At 40.4% G+C, this 23,238-nt stretch overlaps 1 protein-coding gene across 6 annotated transcripts in view; it reads left to right on the top strand.

The window, feature by feature from the left end:
- Positions 1–23,238, top strand: part of RNF13 (ring finger protein 13) — a 105,222-nt gene that overhangs the window by 67,350 nt on the left and 14,634 nt on the right. For all 6 annotated transcript variants that reach the window (XM_078854417.1, XM_073359709.2, XM_078854416.1 and 3 more), the window contains 3 exons: positions 1,895–1,985; positions 4,923–5,028; positions 13,218–13,311. In XM_078854417.1, the coding sequence (XP_078710543.1) occupies positions 1,895–1,985; positions 4,923–5,028; positions 13,218–13,311 (291 nt within the window). The remainder of the gene's footprint in view (positions 1–1,894; positions 1,986–4,922; positions 5,029–13,217; positions 13,312–23,238) is intronic.

Here is a 23,238-nt window from a genome sequence, read left to right as displayed (position 1 = left end):
ACTGCCACATAATCCCACTGTTGCCAAGGAAAAAGTATTCAATTTCTATTATTGCATATTTTGGATAGATCCAAAATATTGCTTCTGTCTTTAGTGCTGTTAATTTTCTGTGATATTTTGATCCTTTTTCTTCACTTTTCTTCAGCTGATTGAGTACTGAACAGGAGCATAACTGTGAACAAACACTATTTCCAGATAAAGAGACACCTTTCAGTGAGCTGAGAAATTCACTTTCAACAGACAAAACACTAAATTGTGGGAAAGCTGTAAGAAGTGTTCTAAGTGAAATCCCCAAGCATGTGATGCTTGCTTGGTTTCAAGTTTAGCTATAAACTCAAAATGCAAGAGAGGTTTGCAAGAAACCTTTGAAACAATTTCAAGTGACCACAGGCCATTATACGTTTTTTGCATTGCAATCAGAAAAGTATGATTCCATACTGGGAAACCTGAACACTTTGATGTCAACCAAATTTCACTGGAACTTTGGATTCATTCAACTTTGAAACTTAAAGTCACAGGTGCAAATCCACATGAACTGAAACCAAGTAAGCAAACCCAGACAGTTCACACAGCTTTACTTAATACATAAATGAAGCCTGCCTTGTTAGCTGCCCTACATTTTGCACCTCTCTTTTAATATGTACCTTTATATATTTACTTGAGTGGCAGCCTGTAGTTATAGTTATGGCACAGGACTGGGAGTCACCTCTGACACTTCAGGCCTGAAGTGTCAAACTGAGGATCCAAAACTGGAGTCTGCTTTTGAAAATTTAGACCTGAACCTTTCTACACTTCTGTCTCTCCATCTGTCAAGTAGGGACTGGTATGTCCCTTTCTCACAGGGCCAAATTCACTATTGACTTAAGCAGTTGCCATTCCATTGACTTTAGTGAAATTGAACCCGCTTGGTGAGTTGTTCCTCCTATGTGTAAGACACATTGAGATGGACCATAGAGTAGCACAAAATGTATTATATGGATTTATTGAGTTAGTAGAGCACTACAAAGCTATTTCTATTTCAGATGCACCATTGACACCTCAAAGTGTGTAAGAATATTATACAGTTAAAACCTGCCTGTGGAAACCCTTTCCATTTCAAACCTTATAATATAGTATTAACTCAAGACCAATATTTATATATTTTCTGAAATAAGATGAAGCACTGTTGAAATGAACTAGTGTAAGTTAGTAGAGCATCTATAATTTTGTTTCCTCTCTTTCACTTGGTTTTTTAAATACAGAGAGTTCCCCACCTGAGGTCAAGAGAAATGTTGCAAGTTTTTGTGATTGCATTCTGTGATGGGGGGAGGGGAGGGAGGAGGGGGCAGGGGGATGTTGCTTTCCTTCAGTCAGATTTCTTGTGAGACATGAGTAGTGAGGTTGGGCTTGCTCATTCCCTCCTTTCTACTTTTGGACTTTTTCCAGCCTAAAGTCATCTCCACTGCTTTCATTTAGATGAAAATGTGGAAAATATAGGACCAGATCCTCAGCTGGTATAAGTCAGCATAGCTCCTTGAAGTCAATGAAGTTATGCCAATTTATACCAGCTGGGGCCTGGCTATAATTAGTAATGCTTTGGTTAAACTGTAATTTACCAAAGGATTTCTTGTTATCTTAAATATTTTTGAAGAATTATCAGTTGATGTTTGCAGAGACAGCGTCTCTAAGATACCACTACTAGTAGCACAGGATATCGTTTTGTAGATGGACACTTTAGTTAACAGAATGTATTAATAGCATATTGTATACTAAGTCTATCTTTGAAGAGGTCTCCACACACTGATTGTCTCATGAAGTCTTCATGGCTCTTTATAAGACAATCTTAATTATTGGTGTGCCCATAAAGACTGAGTTCTGTATGTCAGTGCTAGTCTTTTGTTCTTTTTATGAACAGTTGAAGTTTTAAAGAAAATTGATATTCCATCTGTCTTTATTGGTGAAACATCAGCTAATTCACTGAAGTATGAATTCACTTATGAAAAGGGGTAAGTAATTATTTACCTTTTTAAATATGTAACCTAATATGCAGTAACATCATTCCTTGGACTGTTATCACCTCTGTTTAACCTTTACTGAAGATCAAGAATTTTTTTCTGGATGAAATCCTAGCCAAACTGAAGTCAATGGAAGGCTTGCCATTGACTTCACTGGGGGCCAGGATTTCACCCTCTATACTTTAAACATTGACTGTAGATGCTTGATCCCTATGAGATTATGTGGTAAGTACTTTTAAATAAATAGATGCTCTGACAGAGTGGCCAGTCTAAGAATCTGAAATTGCGAAAATAAAAAACAAAATCAGACTTTTCAGTAGTTCTTTACTTTAGGGCCACAGTTGTTTTGACTGGCTGCAGCAAAGATGTAGTTACTCTTAAGTTTTTAAGTTCCCTTGAAGAATGCTTACTGAATACTATTTATTGAACCTGTCAGCCTGACTAGTACTTTGGCAGGCTTCTTGAGATTCATAAGATATTTGTGGCCACTTTCACATTCTTAAAGGATATTGCACATTAGAAATTATCTTAGGGGAAGCATCATCTAAATTTCACATTCAGCATGTTTACTCAAAACTAAACTCATGTGTTTGTCAAACTTTAATGTATTTACTATAATTAAAATAATGGTGTAATCACTGATAAAGTTACACATTTATGAATTTATGATAAAAATGCTCACTTATTCATACTGATGGTAGGCTGGCTTCCCTCCCCACATTTTTCATCCCTGTTGGTCTGTCAACTGAAAAACTTAGAAACCTCCAGCTGTACTTTTAGATCATACAAAGGTAAACAGATACCAACCCCAAACATCTTCCAATATTAGCCTAATATAAAATCTTATACAACTGTAATTAAAATTCACCAGTCCAAGCTCAAAATCCCACTCTTCACCATGACGACTGAAAATTTAAAAAGTTACATGCCCATCCAGTAGTATTATTTTCTCTGAACAAGCAACATTTTTCAAGGCTGTCCTAAGAGAAATAGGCCTAAACTGAATTTTAGTCACTCAGTTGGATAGTTGCTACAAAAACACAAGTCTAAACAAAATTCTTCCTCCTGGTTTCACAGCAGCAGCACGTCCTGCTGACATGAGAGACTCAACTTTGTAAGGACCCAACCTCAGGACTCTGCTGGATAGACTGTGGGAGTGCAGGTGACATACGAGTTTGTAGGGTAGAATGCTAACTACCCTAGTCTAGCTAAGCCCTTCTAGCTATTGTAGCTACGTTAGTACTGAAGTCAGAGGAAAGTCTGTTCTACTCTCCAGGATACAGGGAAAGGTGCCACAGAAGTCGGGGCGGTAGTATCAGGCAAATGGAATAGCAACATAAATTAAGGTATTGGCTTTGCCAGTTCTTGGAGGCTGCAACTCACAAAAATGAAGCATCATGAAAGTAAATCTATATGTGAACTGTAGAGACTATGGGAATTACTGTACAGTTGAGTCCTCTTACAGTCTGATTGAATGGCACACATGAGCCATGCTGCTAACTGTTTCACATCAGATATTGTTTTATGGCTCTATGTTATTTCAAGGCATTCATGGGAAGGGAAACAAGTGTTTGCAGTCACTGAATATTGATGGAATATATGAAATCATGCTGGAATATAGGTTCTCTCTTATACTTATGTATCTTTGCAGTTTTACTACAGAAAGATTTTTGAATTAATGCAGCTGTAATAAACACGTGCAAAGCTTGCCTCTAAAATTTGAGCTTAGTTTGGCAAGATTACTAAGGTTTACAAACCTTTCCACAACACTAGGCAAGTTTTCAGTAGCTTGGAAGGCTGCATAGTCCAGTGACTGGTATATGAGAGTGAGTTACAGGGTATCTGTTTTTTTGTTGTATAACTTAGGTGAGTCACTTAAACATGGTATAACTTGGGAAAGCAACTAAAAATTGCACTTGGGGTTCTGTGTTTTTTGTCCCTCCGTTATTTTTATTTCAAATATGCCCTGTCCACATATGAAAAGATTTTTCCTACTTGCCATTTCTGCAAACTCAGCATAGGATATAACTGCCAGGCTGAGTTCTTTCCTGCTTATGACCAGTATCTGAGACTTTGTGAGCCAAATTCTGCAATCCGTTTTAACTGTGCAGTGTCATTGTCTTCAGTAAGGTCAAACGATTGTAAATGCCAGCAAAATATACCCCAGGATAGTAAACAGTTATATTGACGATTGGAAAGGATCCAACAAAGGGGAAACGAAAACACAACCAAAATATGTCTCTCCCCACACCTACCCTCCTTTAAGACATTCACAGGAAAGGAGCAGCCTTCAAGTTCAGAAAGTCCTTACCTCAAGGCCCAGGTTCAGTTCCTCAGAGAAAATTTCCCAGACCTGAAGAAAAGCTCTGTGTAAATTCAACAGCCAATAGAGTCAGTCCAATAAAAGATACTATCTTCACCCACTTTGTCTAGTATCCTGGGTCTGATAACAGTTACAAGACTGCATAGGTCTCCCAGTTATTCATGCAAATTAGCAAGGTTCTACTTCGTTAACTAATGAGGAGACAATGACATTTAAAACTGACTCATTCTAAAACAGGTATACAGAGTCTATTTTCAGCTGAATGTCTTCATGGTGAATTGGAATGCACATTAGGGGTAAAACCCTGGCTCCATTTAAACCAATGGCAAAATTCCAATTGACTTCATTGGGGCCAGGAGTTCAACCTGATAAGTATATTGGTTCTAATGATTGCAATTTTACCTATTTATTTCATTAGTATTACACTGACTGTGTTGACCTTTTAAAAAAAAGTGCCTAATATTTTCATATTATAGATACTCCTTTTATGTGCCCGAAGATGCTAATTTTTCTTTTGATGACTTTACCCTTTTGAATTTCTGTTATAAGCTTCACTGTTTGTTAAAGTTTAATTCATTTTAAAATTGTTTTTCTTTCCCCCACAGTGGCCATATTATGTTAATCCCAGAGTTCAGTCTTCCTTTGGAGTACTACTTAATTCCATTCCTAATTATAGTGGGAATCTGCCTTATACTCATTGTCATATTTATGGTAGGTGTTGCTCTTTAATCTTTTTCCTTCAATAAAACAAAACAAAAAAATTACAGGACTGTGGCCAATTGAAATGTGTATGGCGCTGGATGCTTATTTAAAGAAACAAATAAAGTTTCAGGTAGTATTTAAACAGATTGTACTCACCTTCAAAACTTGTGTCATTCAGTTCATGGTAAGAATTCGAAGCACCCTCTATACCACAGTCCTGCTTTTCTTTATTTGTCAGTCAGCAATCTTCTTTGTTTAAAGGGAATCAAAGCCATAGCAACTGCCCTACAAAAGGAGTTTCTCTTCCATGCTAGCTCTCTTTAAAGTATTGTTCTAGCTCAATGAATGAGAAGAGCTGCAGCAGCCAGCAAGTATACTAAGTTTAGTGTCATCCTAGGACCCAGTTGCACAGGGAATATCGCCACTGAATTCCTCCTGACTGGAGACCAGTGATGTGCTGCAAATGTTTTAACAAGGAGCTTGTACAAAAATATTCCCCCCTTAACCTTGTGATAGAACTTGTCTCCCAACAGTGTATATGTGTTACAGATAGGACATTATATGTTATATAGATATTATATAGATATTTGTCTTATATATACAACTACACCCCCTGCCCCTGAAAAAAAATAATCCCGATTTCTCACTCTTGCTGTTTGGTCATCCTAGAGCAGGGATTGGAAACCTTTGCCATGCGGCCCGTTAGGGAAATCCGCCGGCGGGCCAGGACGGTTTGTTTACCTGCAGCGTCTGCAGGTTCAGCCGATCATAGCTTCCACTGGTTGCAGTTCGCCATTCCAGGCCAATGGGGTCTGTGTGAAGTGGCATGGGCCGGGGTATATGCTGGCCACCACTTCCCGCAGCCCCCATTAGCCTGGAAGGGCAAACCACAGCCAGTGGGAGCAGAGATCGGCCGAGCCTGCAGTCGCTGCAGATAAACAACCATCCTGGCCCACTGGCGGATTTCCCTGACGGGCCGTGTGCCAAAGGTTGCTGATCCCTGCCCTAGAGGGACTGGGGAGACAATTCATTTAAATAAAATACTTTCCTCTCTCTCTCTCTGATGTGCCTATTGTGGTATCTAACCATAACGAACAGCTCCAGGTGCCAAGCATACTAAGTGCCTCATGCTGGGAACATTTTTTATTTTGTTCCTGAAAAGTATCCTGAGTTGATTAATAGTCTAGCAGAGTGTTCAACCTTGGGCTTGGGGTAAAGACCTTGTTAGAACAGCTGGGGTGGGGGAGTGGGGAAGCCTTCCCTGTGAATACTTTTGGAAAATACCTGACGTCTGGTGCAATCTGGTACATTGCAAAAACAAAAGACTTGCTCTTCAGAAACATTCATGAGCCCCAGGGGTAAGCCATCTGTGGCAGGGATGATTTAGTAGAATACAGAGAGGGAGGGTGAACTCCATCAGAAGCAGGGAAACCGTCTCAAGCTTCCTGTCAGTTTGGCTGAAAATTTTTAACAAGGGGCTGCTGAGAGCGCCTAAAGGTATGTCTACACTGCAGCTGGGAGCTCCTGAGCAGACAGACTTGCACTTGTGGGGCTTGAGCTGGCATGCTAAAAACATCCGTGTGGACATTGCAGCTCAGACTACTCTCAAGCCCCTGCAACCCACCCTCCACCCCCATCTTGAGACCTGAGCTGCAGTCCAAGCCCTAACGTCCACCCTGCTATGTTTAGTGCACTAGCGCGAGCCCCCCACTAACACAAGTCTGTCTACCCAGGCTGGGAGGATCATTCCCCTCTGCAGTGTAAACATACCCCGAGAGTCTCCTCAAGTAGATCACTGCTCCTCCCAAAGAACTGAGCTGGAAGCTACCTATGATTTGAATTTGAACTTTTCAGTCCAGTTCTTAGCAGGAATTTTCACCCTGGTCTGCAATACAGAGTTAGGTAAACACAAGGCATGTTACATCAACCTAACTATGTAAGTGTCTACACTAAAATTTCACTCCTGACGATGTAACTTGCCCACTACACAACTTAACTCCACTTCCATGAGAGGGGTATAGTCAAGGTAGTTAGTTTTACGCAGTGTGATGTAGACACTGCGTTGCTTACATAGATTGTTGCTCCCTTTCAGAAGCTGTGCTACAATGCCCCACATTAACGGTTCAATCAGCTCAAGTGCTCCTGGTGAGGATATGCACTGCCAATGCAAGGAAGAAATTACTGCAGTGGCTTTACACCAGTGTCAGCTAGGTTAACAATTTTGTAGTGTAGACATGCCCTTCAACTGGGTGAGTAACTTAGAGACTCGCTCCCCAACTGTTCTCTGATCAGAGTCTCTGGTCATTCATAATTCTCCTTTTCCATAAGAAGCAGCTTCCACATCAGATGCACTATGGTGCATTTTTACAACTCTTTCAGTGATGACTCATGTTACATTGATGATTATTTTAGTTATTTTGAATTATAAATTCAAATTAAATTATAATTTTAAAAGTGCCTGTCCTTGGTTGTAGGCACCTTTGGCACCATTAAAACATCAGTGACATAAAAGATTAAAACTTTTCCTCTTCCCAAATCCAGAGAAGAAGAAAATAACCAACCAGAGATTACCTCAAGCCCAAACAATACCTTGCCTTACCCACAAACACCAGCCCTCATTTTGTCGTTCTTTCCCCAATAGCATGGGTAAGTAGATAATGCAGTGTGACCTGAAGGTCAGCAGATTCAGATACTTCAAGCCAAGGGGTTAATAAATTCCATGGATGATGGCCCTCATGGAGAATGCTCCATGAACAGCCTTTTCTCTTAAATTTGTCAGTGCTGCAGCTTCAACTCCAGCACCTCTGTTCATCTGCTCAGTGTGAAGCTGAAGTTCAAAAAAGCAACCAAGATGTTAGGGTGCATAAAGAATGAGATGGAGAACAATACAGAAACTATTGTAATACTATTATGTAAATCAGTGGTACTAGATTTACATTTCATCTACAATACTGTGTGCAATACTGGTCACCCTATCTCAGATTAGAGGGCATGGAAAAATCCTCATATGAAGAAAGATTGTAAGGTAAATAATGCTAATCTTTTCAAAGGAGATGAATAAGTGGATATGAGAAAAATACATAAAATAATGAATGGTCTCTAGAGAAAATAGATTATGAGCTTGATTTCAGTAGAATGAGAATTTCACCCCAGGTTTCCATCATGGATGCCTCATCAGTAGAGATTCGTTCTTCTTTAAAGGTGCTTCTTCATGCCTTTTTGTAGACTTTTGCCACCAATTCAGCTGCTCATACTCCATCTTGGTGTTAGAACAGCTCTAAAGCTTCCTTGTGAACTTCTGGGAAGTCTTCTTCAGGGCAAGAAATTAACTTCTTTATAGACTGATTTATGTAGATCAGCAAGGGACAAGACTGATATAACAAAAACCAGACTGAACTCATCAAAAGGCCACATCTCCTTAGAATTGCAGCTATTACCCTGACAGTAGAAAAGACAGGTTTCTGCATTACAAATAACATTAACTGTGTTACAGGAAATATATGTGGAATTTTCTTGGGATGGCAGCAGAATATCCAAGCAAAGGCCATACATACAAGTTGAACAATTTGTCCTTTTTAGGTCTGCCCTTTAAGTGTAGGCCCTATTGATGTCGATGTAGAAAAGGTCAATGCTCTGAATTAGCACAGTTTTATAACAATTGAATGGGATAGCAGCACTGTGATGGTGCCTAACTGACACTTGCTGAAATGAAAGCCCTATCCTGCATGATTTTGGGAGCAAACAACTGTCTGTGCAAGCCTTAAGGGCTAGACAGGATTACTTTTGGGGAGCGAGGGACAGCTGAGGTACGGTGACTACATCCTCTGAGTCCCTTGCTCAGAATAGCCGAACTGCTCTGCAACACAATCTTCTTGGGCTACAGCTTCTGTTCTGGATTGTTGTGGGGGGGATGAGACGTTCCACTTTTTCCACCAATGCCAGTTAGAAAACTCTCTGTTCTGGAGCTAGTTTTTAAAATCTTTTTGGCCTTCCGTATAAGGCATCTAGTTCTCTGGATAAGGCAGATCTGAGATCCTGCTTAAGTCACTTAGCTTCCCTTCCTGAGCTTCTCCCTCTGTAGTACAGGGCTCTTACTAGATACTTAGAATGCTATGTAAGTGCTGCATGTTCCTAACATCATATGAGAGTGGTAGAGAGAAGGCAGTTTCCCAAGTAATAGTGCAACTTCCCGGATTAAAAGCAAGCAAGATAGAGACAATTGGAGTAAAGTGAAGGCCAAGAAGGTCATAGATATATTCTGTGGGTTGGACCTTTCTGATAGTAGACAACACATGTAGACTTGCGCACAGAAATAGTTGGTTCAATGCCATGCGACTCTCCCAGGTAACTTTAAGATACATTTTGTAGAGTCAGAGGGGAGAAGCAGGGGAGAAGGGTAGGTCTGTAAACTCCTCCTTGGTGTTAAAAGTCATCTAAATTTAACCTTCCAAATGTGAACCAAGTATAAACTACTTTCTTTGTCTGCAGATAGCGTGAAACAATGCCTCTGAGAGGTCTGGATTCCTCTGCTTCCATTACTCTCATGATGTTAACTTTAATTTTTCATATGGAACTATAAAGAGAGGGATATAAATATTTCCAGGTGAACTGTGGGACGCTGACAGATGTCTGCTAGGTCAGATTGTGTGCTGAAGAATTGCAAGCCCTGATTTTGTTTAGTGGTACTTAAATTGTTTCTTTTTGTTTGTTTTTTTTTTATTCTTTACAAAAGGACATTTAAGACAAGAGGGTACCTATACAGACAGTGCAAAGGGCAAGATTCACCATATATACACTGAACATACAGCCATAAAAAGGCAATTCTGTTTGACTTTAATTAAATTTAAAGCACACTTCCACTCTGCAACTATTTTTTATCCATTGTGTGGTTGCTTAAGACAGATTTCTCTGTATAACATTTTGAATGAAGGGCAGGAATATCAGAACTATTCTGAGCCTCATAAATCAACAGTGTAACATATAACTGCCGCCTGTTGGATATAAGTTTACAAGCAGAATTTTAAAATGTAAAATGATTGATTTTGTGTTTACACCACTTCATTTTGCTAAAAGTCTTTTAGATTGACTGTGAATGGTAAAAATGTAACAGTTACCAGTACTTCAGCTTTATTCCACTTATAGAAGAAAATGAAACAAAACAAACAACTGTTTCTAAGGGCTAGTCTGCTCTGACAACGCTAAAGCACTGCCACGGCAGCGCTTTAACGTGGCTTGTGTGGTCACGGCAGAACCCACCTCCACAAGGGGCGTAGTTACCAGCGCTGGTGCACTATCTATACCGGTGCTTTACGGTGCTGAAACTCGCTGCGCTCAGAGGGATGTTTTTTCACACACACACACCCCCGAGCGAGAAAGTTGCAGCTCTGTAAATTGCCCATGTAGACAAGCCGTAAGGTGAAAGGTAATCCTCTCATGATATAAGTTTATTACATCAGTTCAGGCCATCTACAGTTGAATTGACCAGGACATTTCTCCTTAGAATTGCACTTCTTTCATTTCCCTCAATTCTATCTTCCTAGAGCAAGAGAAAACAACAAACCAACAGCAGCTGAGCTGACCCAAAAGGGCACTGCCACAGTACATTGCTCCCCGGGGACCAGTTGTCTAAAGCAACGTAATCTAGAGATACCAGGATAGATACTATAATGATAGAGCCATCACAGATTATTTAAATACATTAATCTCCAGGACATCTCCTACTCTCTGAATTGCAAATAAAATACCGCCTTGGATTTTTACACCTCAGTGCAGTGCGTGGCTATAAACTTGTCCAACACTGCTAACAAGTTGAGGGCAGAAATACATCTGATCTGCGTCCTGTTCCTTTTTTCTTTGTCGTCATGAATGAGAGGTTACTCAGATATCCAATCAGACATTCGCTTCAGCCACTGGACTGAACCCTAAACAGAATCCAGACATGGTCTCCCAAAAGATTTGTTGGATTTGGTCCTCCAGCACTTCTTCCCATGAAGCTCAAGTTTTAAATAGGAAATAAATAAGAGGCTGTCTAGCATCTAAATCCCAGATGATTAACTGCAGTTGTGATGCTTATAAGAAGCACATGGGGTCTTTTTCAGGGGAAAAGGCAATACATTGCATTTATTGGAAATACAACAATTAGCATATGCATGCAATCACACACACACATACACGCTGTCGGACCAGTCGATGTTATAGCTACCAGTCCAGAGTCCAGATCAATCTAGTGGCCAGCTAGGTTGATCGTGAGCAGGGAGGAGTCGGGTTCTGTCGGTCACAACACAATGCTCCGGGGAAGTCTTGGCAGGACAAACCCAAAGTTTCATAGCAAGGCACCCTGTTTATGTAGTGATTTTCCTTCATTGGGACCAATGAGTTTTGCACCATCATGCTGTAATCAATTGTTGTTTAACGAGTGCTTGTTTTTCTAAATTGATTTTTTATTTTGTTTTTTTATTAAGTTTTTTAGGGAGTTACCCCATGCTGGTTTTAATTACAGCTATTTTGTTCCCATTGATAGGTGCCTGTTTTATTTTTAAAGTTGTTAATTTGCCCTTTTCTGACATTTCTATAGGAGCATGTTGTAATCTCCTGGTGCCCTTGCATTTGTCCTTGATTCCTTCCTAAAACATCTGGTCCGGTAATGGCCTCACACTTATTTTTTAACACACACATTCCTCGTTCACACACAAAACAAAATTAATTTACACAAAACATTTAAACAAAAACATCAAATTGCAATGCAAAAAAACCAACCAATCATTGCATTTTTTTACTTATTTTAAAATGCTAAACCTTCAACAAAATGGTAACCCTCAAGGTCTGTCACTGCCTTAAAATGAGCTTCAAACACAAATTCTGGCTAATGCATCTTTACTAATGGCCCATTAGGCCATTCCTTTCTGCTATTCAAAAAAAAGGGCTAGCAAAATATAATCAAATCATAGACTTACACATTTAATACATGCTACATTATTCTTTATTTTTTATTTTAAATTATATAAAATACAAACATAAAATCCTACTACTACACAGTTCACACCTGGAAAAAAAAATGCCTGGAAGTTCAGTCTCCAAAACAGGGAAATCTAAATGTGCTATAAATGCAAAGCAAAAAAATAGCAAGTTGGTTTTCCTCAGGGAAGAATTACATTGATATCAACATTTCAGCTAAACTGTCATGAGATAGCATGTTTATAACATGCTGTGTATTTCGTCTGTATCACTCATACCTACATTTATACTTACATTATATTAAACAAAAGAGATAAGAGGTAGTTTTACAAGAATAGCAGGGGTCAGAAAGTGAAAACGACTCCTTAAGTGATTATCAGACAGCAAGGAAAATTAACATTGTGTATAATACAAATATTCAACAGTGTTTATGGTACCATAAGGTAGCTAGCTGTAGAGTCTCTTCTGCTTTGGCTGTATAACTGTTACAGTTATCAAAATGGTGAGCTCTGCCATTTTCCAAGTTGGATTGTTCAGTTTGTCTTTTAGCACCATTGTAGTTAAGGCTGTCTCGTCATTTTCTTTCTAAATTTGGCCATGAAAATAATCTCATCATATAAAGCCAGGACATAGTAACAGACTAAAAATATCTGTGGGACTGTAAGAAAAAAAGAAGGATGATTTATTCTGTGTGATCAAAGGGAGCAAGATAGGAGACAGCCTGAAGTTAGCAAAGGGGAAACTGAAGCTAGGTGCTACGAATAAATTCCTGCTAAGCAGGAAATAATCTGCTTGCGGAGTTACACTGGTACAGAACCACTGTAAATGAAAACAGAATCAAGCCAAATGAGCCATATACTGCCGTGACTACACCATCTTCTACCCCATTGACTTGAGCCAGGGTGTTGCTTCAGTGGGGTTGTACGGGATGCAGCAAGGAGTTTTCCATTATTTCCTATTAAATTATTTTCTGTATAAATGTAATATACATTCAACTTTTAGTATCATGGTCACCTAGAGATCTTACTGGTGTAAAATTATCCTGCTTCACTGCTGTTTGTACGTATACGTCTTTGCCCTTGAGTCCAGCTGGGACAAAGATGGCTGTATGTTACCCCACTCCTGGGGACAGTTCATCTTTGGCTAACTTAGAATCGTTGCTCACAAAACAAAACTGGCTATTTCATTGTTCTTTTGCTGTCTTTTGTGTTTCCATCTTCTTATTTATGTCTGCTTCTTTCCAGATCACAAAATTTGTGCAAGACAGACATAGAGCAAGAAGGAATCGACTTCGAAAAGATCAGCTTAAGAAGCTTCCTCTACATAAATTTAAGAAAGGCAAGTGGATCTTGATTGTCTAAATAATCCAACTCCATTGGTCTTAAATAAATACTAATATCCAAATGGAATTTTTTTATAGCTTTGAAAACCAATTGTGAGACTACTTAAACTGGACGGTATCATTTGAAATGAAAGCACATTGTAACAAAACAGACATCTTGGGCCTGCTCCTGCTCCCACTGAATTAGAGGGAGTTTTGACATTTGCTTCCATGGGAGCGGGAGCAGGCCCCACGTGTACTGTTGTGCTTTAGGAGTTTATTATGGTATTTTATACACCTCATATGCCTGCGGGAATTCTGCACGACTGTGCACATGCAGAATTCATGTCCTTCGCAGATTTCTTTGCTTCCCTGCCGAAAATGACAGGGAAGCAAAGGGAAGCCACAAGAGTGGTCACACGCCCCTCCCCAGCAGCACGGGTGCATTGTGTCGGGTGCCTGGAGCAGCTGCCAGAGAGATAAATCTCTGCTGGGGGGGTGGGCGGGCGGCAGCTGGGGATGCCCTAGGCCTGTGGCTTCTACCATGCGCCAAGCTCAGCTGCTAGGTACCAGCTGGGCTGGGGAAGACAGAACTTCCTCTTCCCCTGCAAGGAATGGATGGAGCCGGGCCAGACCCACCCCCAGATGCAGGAAGCTCCACACCCCCTCCTCCGCTTCTTGCCCCATCACACCTCAGCCACAGTGGGAGGAATCACTGTATGGGGAACTGCTCCTCCCATTTGCCCAACCCCTGTACATCCAGACCCTGCCATACTTAGAGCCCCCACCAAGCCTCAGCCCCTTGCACCCAGAACCCCCTGTTGAGCCTCACCCCTGCATCCAGACCCCCTCCCACCAAGCCCATCTCCCTGCATCCAGACCATCTCCCGCAGTGCTCCACACTTGAACCCCCACCTTCCTACACCTAAACCACCCTGATGAGCCCCCCACCCAGATCCCCGTCCCACTGAGTCCCAACCAGCTGCACCCAGAGCTCTACTCCACCAAGCCCCATTCCCTCAGCATCCTGACCACCCCGTTGAGTCTCCCACACCTGGATCTCCCCCATACTAATCCCCTTCACACTTGGATCTTACCAGCTGAGCCTGCTTGTCCCACACCTGGATTGGGGGCCAGGATTGGGTGTGCTTGTGAGACTTTGTCCCCCTCGCTTGCTATCTTGGTGCACATGGAGAGGAGAGGCAGGACCCTGGAGGGTTTCTGGGGCAGGCCCGGCTCTTGCGCTGTGTCAGTCTGTGTCCCAGGAGCAGGGCTGCAGGGTGATCTCCCACCTCCTTGCAGCCCATAGCCTGTGCTTCCCACTGCCATGCTGGAACCTCCACATTTATTTATTAACAGATAAAATATGCAGAATTTTTCAGCATTTTAAAATATTGTGCTCAGAATTTTTATTTTTTTGGCACAGAATTCCCTCAGGAGTAACCTTAAAAGCCAATGCTAAACCTAAGGTTATTTCTTATGTCCTAAATTTTAACTGTCAGCTCCTTCACGCCCCTATGGCTCCCTTTCTGTTTTTTCTCACTGCATTAACAGCGACTACAAGACTGTGTGATGTTTTATTTAGTCGTGTCTGGAAACAGAAGTATTTGGGGCATGTAAGTTGCCCACTGTTTTAGAGGCTCTGCATCAGCTGAACTGTGTTGCAGGTATAATCTACCCACTTTTCTGTAGTGCGTCCTGCTTTCCCTCCATTCACCCAATGCTCCCAGGAAGCCAGGGGATGTGATCAGTTAAAAATTTAATTCCAAAATATTTACTTTGTATAGAGTTAATCACTAAAAGTTAGTCAAAATTACTAAACACACACTGAGAAATTAAAAGGGCAATAATTTCTTTTATTCAGTGCAATAGAACAAGCCTTTGACAAGGTCCCTCACCGAAGGCTCTTAAGCAAAGTAGGCAGCCAGGGATAAGAGGAAGGTCCTCTCATGGACCAGTTACTGGTTAAACAATAGGAAGCAAAGGGTAGGAATATAGAGCCAGTTTTCACAATGGAGAGAGGTGAATAGCTGGGTCCCTCATAGATCTGTACTGGGACCTGTGCTGTTCAAAGTTTTCATAAGTGATCTGAAAGGGGGATTAACAGTGAGGTGCCAACAATACAAAATTACTCATAGTAGTTAAGACCAAAGCTGACTGCGAAGAGTTACAAAGGGATCTCACGAAACTGGGTGACAAAATGGCAGATGAAATTCAGCATTGATAACTACAAAGTAATGCACACTGGAAAAACATAATCCCAATACATACAAACAAAATTATGGGGTCTTAATTAGCTGTTACCACTCAAGAAAGAGATTGTGGAGTCATTATGGATAGCTCTCTGAAAACATCTGCTCCATGTGTGGCAGCACTCAAAAAAAGCTAACAATGTTAGGAACCAGTAGGAAAGGGATAAATAATATATTACCACTATATAAACCCATAGTACATCCACCCCTTGAATACTGTGTACAGTTTGGGTAGCCCCATCTCAAAAAAGAGGTATTAGAATTGGAAAAAAATGACAGAAATGTGCATCTAAAATGATTGGGGTATGGAACAGCTTCTATATGAGGAAAGATTAAAAATACTTGGACTGTTCAGATTGCATAAGAGACTAAGGGGAGATATGATAGAGGTCTATAAAATCATTAATAGTATGGTGAAAGTGAAAAAGGAAGTATTAAATTTACCCCTCTAAATAACACACAAACAAGGGTTACCAATTAATAGGCAGCCAATTTAAAAACAAACATAAGGAAGTATTTCACAGTGCATAGTCATTCCTAAGGGATGTTGTGAGGGACAAAAACATAATTGGGTTCAAAAAAGAATTAGATAAGTTCATGGAGGATAGATCTAGCAATGTCTATTAGCCAAGACGGTCAGGGATGCAACCCTGTGCTCTGAGTGTCCCTAAGCCTCTGACTGCCAGAAGCTGGGATTGGATGATGGGATGGATCAGCAGTGTGCCCTTGTTGCCAAGAAGGCCAATGGCATTTTGGGATGTATAAGTAGGGGCATAGCGAGCAGATCGAGGGACGTGATCGTTCCCCTCTATTCGACATTGGTGAGGCCTCATCTGGAGTACTGTGTCCAGTTTTGGGCCCCACACTACAAGAAGGATGTGGATAAATTGGAGAGAGTCCAGCGAAGGGCAACAAAAATGATTAGGGGTCTGGAACACATGACTTATGAGGAGAGGCTGAGGGAGCTGGGATTGTTTAGCCTGCAGAAGAGAAGAATGAGGGGGGATTTGATAGCTGCTTTCAACTACCTGAAAGGGGGTTCCAAAGAGGATGGCTCTAGACTGTTCTCAATGGTAGCAGATGACAGAACGAGGAGTAATGGTCTCAAGTTGCAGTGGGGGAGGTTTAGATTGGATATTAGGAAAAAAATTTTCACTAAGAGGGTGGTGAAACACTGGAATGCGTTACCTAGGGAGGTGGTAGAATCTCCTCCCTTAGAGGTTTTTAAGGTCAGGCTTGACAAAGCCCTGGCTGGGATGATTTAACTGGGAATAGGTCCTGCTTTGAGCAGGGGGTTGGACTAGATGACCTTCAGGGGTCCCTTCCAACCCTGATATTCTATGATTCTATGATCACTCGATAAATTGCCCTGTTCTGTTCACTCCTTCCGAAGCATCTGGCACCAGCCTCTGATAGCAAACAGTATACTGGGCTAGATGGACCATTGGTCTGGTGCAGTATGGCTGTTCTTATTTTCTTAACAGCCATTTCAAAAAGTCCTGCATGTTTTGGTCTGCTTCCGCAGAAGAGGAGTACCTACTGCACACTTCACTTTTGGTCTTTCACATACGCTACAATTTTGCCACGTAATAGTTCATTTGTACAAGCTAGTAGTAGGTACAAAAAGAAATTGAAGAAAATCTCATAAAAATTAATGGCTACTGCAAAGTTCATGTTAATGTGCAATGTATTTCAGTGTGCAAAAGTATCGCTTTAGGGATTGGTTTAGATTCAAGGACAGAGCCATATGCAGTCCTCCACTGCCTCTGATAACGTTCCTGCATTATTAATAACATCGAGGGTACTACCCGCAAAGCAGATGTTAGTTTAAGAGTTTGTACAGTGTCATGTGCAAAGTTGGTCTTATAAAAAATAATAAGCTTTTCACTTTACAGGGTTGACTGAACCTTGCTATAATATTCTATTTCTCTGGGGATAGAATTGGCTACAAAGGAGTGATCTAGAGCCAAAAGGCTAATATTAAGTTTGCTCCCTGTTAAGGATTCCTAATTAAAACCAGAAATATTAAGCATGTTGCGGTTTCTTGGGTTTTTTTGCATTTTCCATTGAAAACATAATTTGGTGTTCCTTCAAGCAAGTCAGTTCATGGGGTTTACTGTTAATTATTTATTGTCTGTGTTTAGCGAGAGGGGAGGAGTAATGTCTCAGTATCATCCCAATTGTACACATAGCTCCTATCGCCAGAGTATCTATTTGTAACAGCCTACTCACTCTTGTCGTGGTTTGCCTGGTTCTCCCTCCCCTTTCCTCTTGTTCAATTGTTTTAATTTGTACTGCAAGCTTTTTAAGAAAGGGACTCTCTTCCTTGAAAGCTCTCTTGGGAGGGCACGCTAGCATCATGACAAGTCTAATTGGGGGAGCTCTGAGAATGATCTATACACAAACTCATTGATTTTACTTGTTCAGCTGGATGGCAACTGCTTCAGGTGACACCAGGATGAGACATTCAACCTGTCTCTAAAAAAGGGTCACCTTTTCTTTGCACTTACAAATGATAATCTGCTTTACATGTATAAATGCAGTTTTTCTGTGCAGATTTGAAGTTTGTAAAGTGTACAGATTTGGAGTGTTCCAATTTGGATGTTGAATTATGCTGCTTTGAAGCTTTTCTGAATAAAGACTTTTCAGGGAAGAAAGGGAAAAGTCAAAACATAGTAGGAAACCTTGAATTGTTTAGAGGGAGAAGATAAGGGAAATAAGGACAAAAATATCCAAGACAACTGGGGTTTCAGAGCAGTATAGAAAGAGTAAAACACACACAAGTGAAAGCAAAATTCTTTTTAAAAAACAACTTTCCTCTGTGTTTAATATAGATTCACCACACTTTGTTACGATCAATACATAGTTTAAACTATTTAATATTTTGAAAATACACCATTTGTAAAAACCAAGTGTTTCTTTCAGTGTATGTATCTGTGTGAATATTGCACACATCTGCAGCACACGCCATGTCATTCCCAGCCAGAAAACATCCTGTGACTGTCTAGTCAGCTCACTCTTGTATTTAGGGGAGATATTGTTAGTGACCTCTAAGTAAGGTAATGAAGTGCAGGACCTTGACATTCTCTGATTAGCTTTTATCATATCTATAGCAAATGTACTCAGACAGCAAGCTATGAGGAGACTAAACCCTTTGCTCTATAAAACTATGAATCAAGCATCAGTGGATCATTTAAAACGCAAAATGCCACTTGTGGCAAACTTATGGACTCTTTATATAGCTCCCTTCCTTCCATACCAATCGGCATTATTAGATAAAATCGGAGATCAAACCTGCAACTGAGCCATCAGAGCAACTTTATTTTAGGTCTGATACTGTATACAAAAAATGTGATCATTCAGTAATGATAGTACCAATACCTGAAGCAACTGGGAACCAACCCTGTGCTCCACCAAGGATACTCTCCACACCCTGCATGATGTGACTTAGAATGACTAATTATCAGTGTTAATCAGTCATTGTATTGTAGAATGCAAAACTTTTATGTTTGAATATTTAGAATACAGTAAGTCTGAAGTGGGCCATACTGAGCTATCTTATTAAAATGAATAGCAGAGGGCTAGAATGTACTGTCAGCTTTCTGCTGTTAGCTGATAACATTTTTCAGGTTTTAAAGTAGACCTAGAGGTCAGTAACCTTCCATTGCTGCTCAGGCCTCAGGCTCTGCCCTCTCCCTCTCATGTAATGCCATAGAAGTTAATGGAGTTAGACCAAAGAAGAATTTAGTCTGTTTATTTTTCTTTTTCCCCCTACTGATCTAAAATTTACCAGCTCATATTAGAGTTGAATGTAAAACCTTTTGGCTAGCTCTGTCTATAACAAAGATGTATCTGGAAAAAAATATTTTTTAAAAAAATCTTAGAACGATAGGTATTAATTAAGGACCTGGGTTCTCTCATCCCATAAATCCTCAGCTAATTTTAGTTTGCAGGACAGTTTTTGGGTGTTTTTTTCTTTAAACTGATCCATTGTTGTGTTGTTTTTTAATTTAAAAAGTATAGTCTTTGTAAGAATAGCTGTGAAACAAATCCACATATCTGTTTCTCACATTGTGGAGAAAGTTCTTATTTGCAGATAGATATTTCATTTCCTGCATGAGAAACAGAAGCCTTTATAAAGGGGAAAATGCATCCCAGATGCAACTACACTATTGATCTAATGGAGCTTCACCAGCGTTTAATTTGTGACTTAATCCTGTCACACCATACTCATTTTTCTCTGTAGCCATGTAGACTGAGAATTTTCTAAGCAAGTGGGTCTCAGTGTAGTCCTGGGCATCCCATGCTGAGTCTCCATTATCAAAATGTTCAGAACTACCAGTTCTTGACATTAAAGGTCCCATCAGAGTTGATTAAAAGCAATTCCCCTTTACTCTATCCCCCAACAAACAGAAGTTAGTGAATTAAGTACTCATCCTGTAATAGCAATGATCACAAACAGCAGCACCAGAGACTCCAACACAGATATATATATATATATATTTTTAATAGTAGCTAATCCTCCCAAGACCTTTCATATGACTAATGGCCCTACTGACATTGCTGAAAGTCATCCTCACCAACCCTGTAACTTTTCTAAATTTAATTCATGTTGATGTGATACATCATGAGAAGTCAGTGGAGTTACATCAAGGATTAATCTGGCCCACATTCCTTTTGAGTTCCTGCTTGACCAAACTTAGAGGTCCACATTTTGTCCTCTGATTAAGTCATTTGGACCTAAGTGATTAGGGCTATAGAGACTGAAATTAATACTCCAGATTTTTCCTCAATTATACGAGTGCGGTATTGTTGGGTAAAATTTTGTTTAGTCATACCGATGCAGTCTTTGTTGATCCAAATTCTACTTTCAGTTACACGGATATAAAGATGGATCTCAAGAGGGTTGTTCAGCTTTACATGAATGTTATTCTTCAGCGTAACTAGCCCACAGACCCTTACCATTTAATTCTTATTAATATCAAAATTTCAGTTTGGCATTATTGTTGTATAGCTCCTTGATGTATGCATACCTTGTAGTCCTTGTCTTCCTTCTGTCTAATCCCAACTACTGACTTGGCGATAAATGAGATGTGTGCTCAAGGGTGGATGGAGGCTCTAGTCTCAGCCCTGAGTATTGGGTAGTGCATATCTGTGTTAACTCAGGAGCTCCAGGAAGAAATTGTGTCTCAGAAAAAGCACAGTACTTCTCCAGGCTCTCCTCTTGCACCAGGGAGAAGAGAGTGTAGCATATTCCCTGTCCTGCTGGCTGATATATGGATCATAGGTCTGGCCTCTCCCCATTTGCTTGTGGGGTGTGGTATTGAGCATGCAGCCCCTACTTTCCCTCCTGCGCTCAGAGCCACAATGCAGGAAGGTCCTAGGCTGCTGCACAAAGGGCTGGGATCTTACTTCTCCTTATGGCCCCATGCAACCTCATAGGACCAGGGCACAATTTAGCCTTGACTATGCAATGCAGACATTTTGAATTCTTTTCTACTGACTCTGAGCAAAGAGGCAATACTTGGGCTATTGAAAGGAAGTTTTAAAGCTGATTTTCCATGTTGTTTGTTATTCCTGGGGGCTTGTGAACAGCAGCCTTCATTTTTGTGGTTGTAGATCGCGTTGTTTAATTACAACGCAATGGGCTTTAGGGTATTTCAACTCTAAACCATTTGTACTTAACACTGTCTCTGAAATTATTGCTTAAATATACAAACAATGGGAAAAAGTTATAAATATTTGATCAAGTTGCCTTTGTTGAAGTGAAAGAGTGGTTACGGGGTAGTTCACATCAATAATGTATTAAACAAAGTGGAACTGTTAATTCTGATATTACATGTGGGTAAAATTACCAGCAATTCAAGACCAGATCAATAGCTAGATGAGCCTCTGTTACACTGAGATGATGACGTTGTTTACTCAAAATTGGATGGGTTTAGTGAACACTAAAAGCTAGTTAAATCCTGACATTGAGCATTTGTAAAACTCAGTCTTCTAATATCTCCTCCCTTCTCTGTCCTTCCTCATTAGGTCCCTTTGTCATCCCTAGTCCTGATTTCCTCTCTGTCTCCCCCATAAACAACCCTACCCATAGTCTAATCCCCCTATCCTCAGACTCTTTATACTCTCAAACCCTCCCCTCCCCTCAAAAAGTCTTAAATCTGCACACAACTGAATGGGACCATCTATCCTTAGCTGTCTGATCAGTGGTTACGCTGAGCTTCAGCCCCAGTCTCCAATCTGTGGTCTAACAGACTCCATTCTCACCCCTAACCACCACAGTCAGACTTACTTCCATTCTCATCATCCAGTCAATACACTCTTCCCTTACTCTTTAGCTTCTCCCACTCCATGCACACACTAATTCTCCAGGTCCACATACTGTATCATTCCTTTACCCATCACTCCCATCTCCACATACGAGAGGGCAGAGAAGGCAATAAGTGATAATTTTGAGAGCAATAAGACAGTTTGAGACTAGGTTGGTGGGAAATAGTAATTCTTAGTAGAGGTAGGTGAAGCATATAATGTATGGTGTGTGCAAGAAAATGCAATGCTGTCTCCCCTTAGTTTGGGTTTCTTTTAGCGGATATGCTTCAAAGCAACATTCCAATAATCTAGCTGAGTTGTTGATACTAAAATTTCAGGAAGGTCTCTGGTAAATCAGTGACTTGCTATGAATTTTTTTTTTGGGAGGGAGGGTCCTCATGATTCTTAGTAAGCAGTAATAATTTCTTAGAGACCAGACAAGACAAAGAAATAGATCCCCCTTAAAATTGGGGGGGAAAAATAGGTCATCGTAAGACTTCAGCCTTATTATTCTACAAAGCTCCTTTAAATAAAAAGTGATCGCTGTGAACATATTGATGTCTAGACAGCTTGGACCAAATTCATCCTTGATGTTACACCTAGGACAAATTTAGCTCAATATTTGTTATACATCAACTTGGCATTACAGGAATCAAATTAGGTTGATTGATGCTTCCTGTTGAAGATAAAATTTTCCAAGGCACTAATGCAAAATCCATTAGCACCCATAACCACATTTTGTGCCCTGTTAATGGTAAAGGGTCAGCCTTTTAGGTCTTGCCTCACTTGTTTGGATGGGACACTGAAGAACACTGCAGAAGATTGTAATTTTGGTGTTAGGAATGCTTGTTTTCCTCTTAGCTTTAACACTCTAGTTGCCCAAAAGCTTTGTGTAAATCTCTGCACTTAGATGATTATAGGTAGTTTAATGCTGTAAAACAGGACAGTAATCATAACATTCCCTAACTGAATTCTCTCTAAATCTGTGCCAGCAGGTTCTTGAGCATGCTGGATGACATAGGGGCTGACTGCTCTCATACTTACACCAGTGTTATTAGGAGTAATTCTGCTCAGTGAATATCCTGACATCAGTGTAAAACTGGGATGAAAGGAAAATCAGGCCCAACGTCTTTTAGTAACATGAGGTGCACTTCTGTGATATAACATAGGATAGCAAGCAAAGGATTACATGACAAAATAGGTCTCTGTGGAGGTAGGGTACTCTACCATCTGTAAAAAGAACTGTTAATATAAAACAGAAGATACCACACAGATTTGCTATCTTGAGATGGGGCCTGATCCAAAGTCTACTGAAGTCAATAGGAATCTTCCAATTTGACTTCAGTCAAGCCATGATCCAAAGCCCACTGTATAAATATT

Source organism: Lepidochelys kempii, chromosome 9, assembly GCF_965140285.1.
Source record: "Lepidochelys kempii isolate rLepKem1 chromosome 9, rLepKem1.hap1, whole genome shotgun sequence".
NCBI classification, from domain to species: domain Eukaryota; kingdom Metazoa; phylum Chordata; order Testudines; family Cheloniidae; genus Lepidochelys; species Lepidochelys kempii.
Note: the sequence above shows the minus strand (reverse complement) of the source record. Positions and strands in the feature narration are given on the sequence as shown.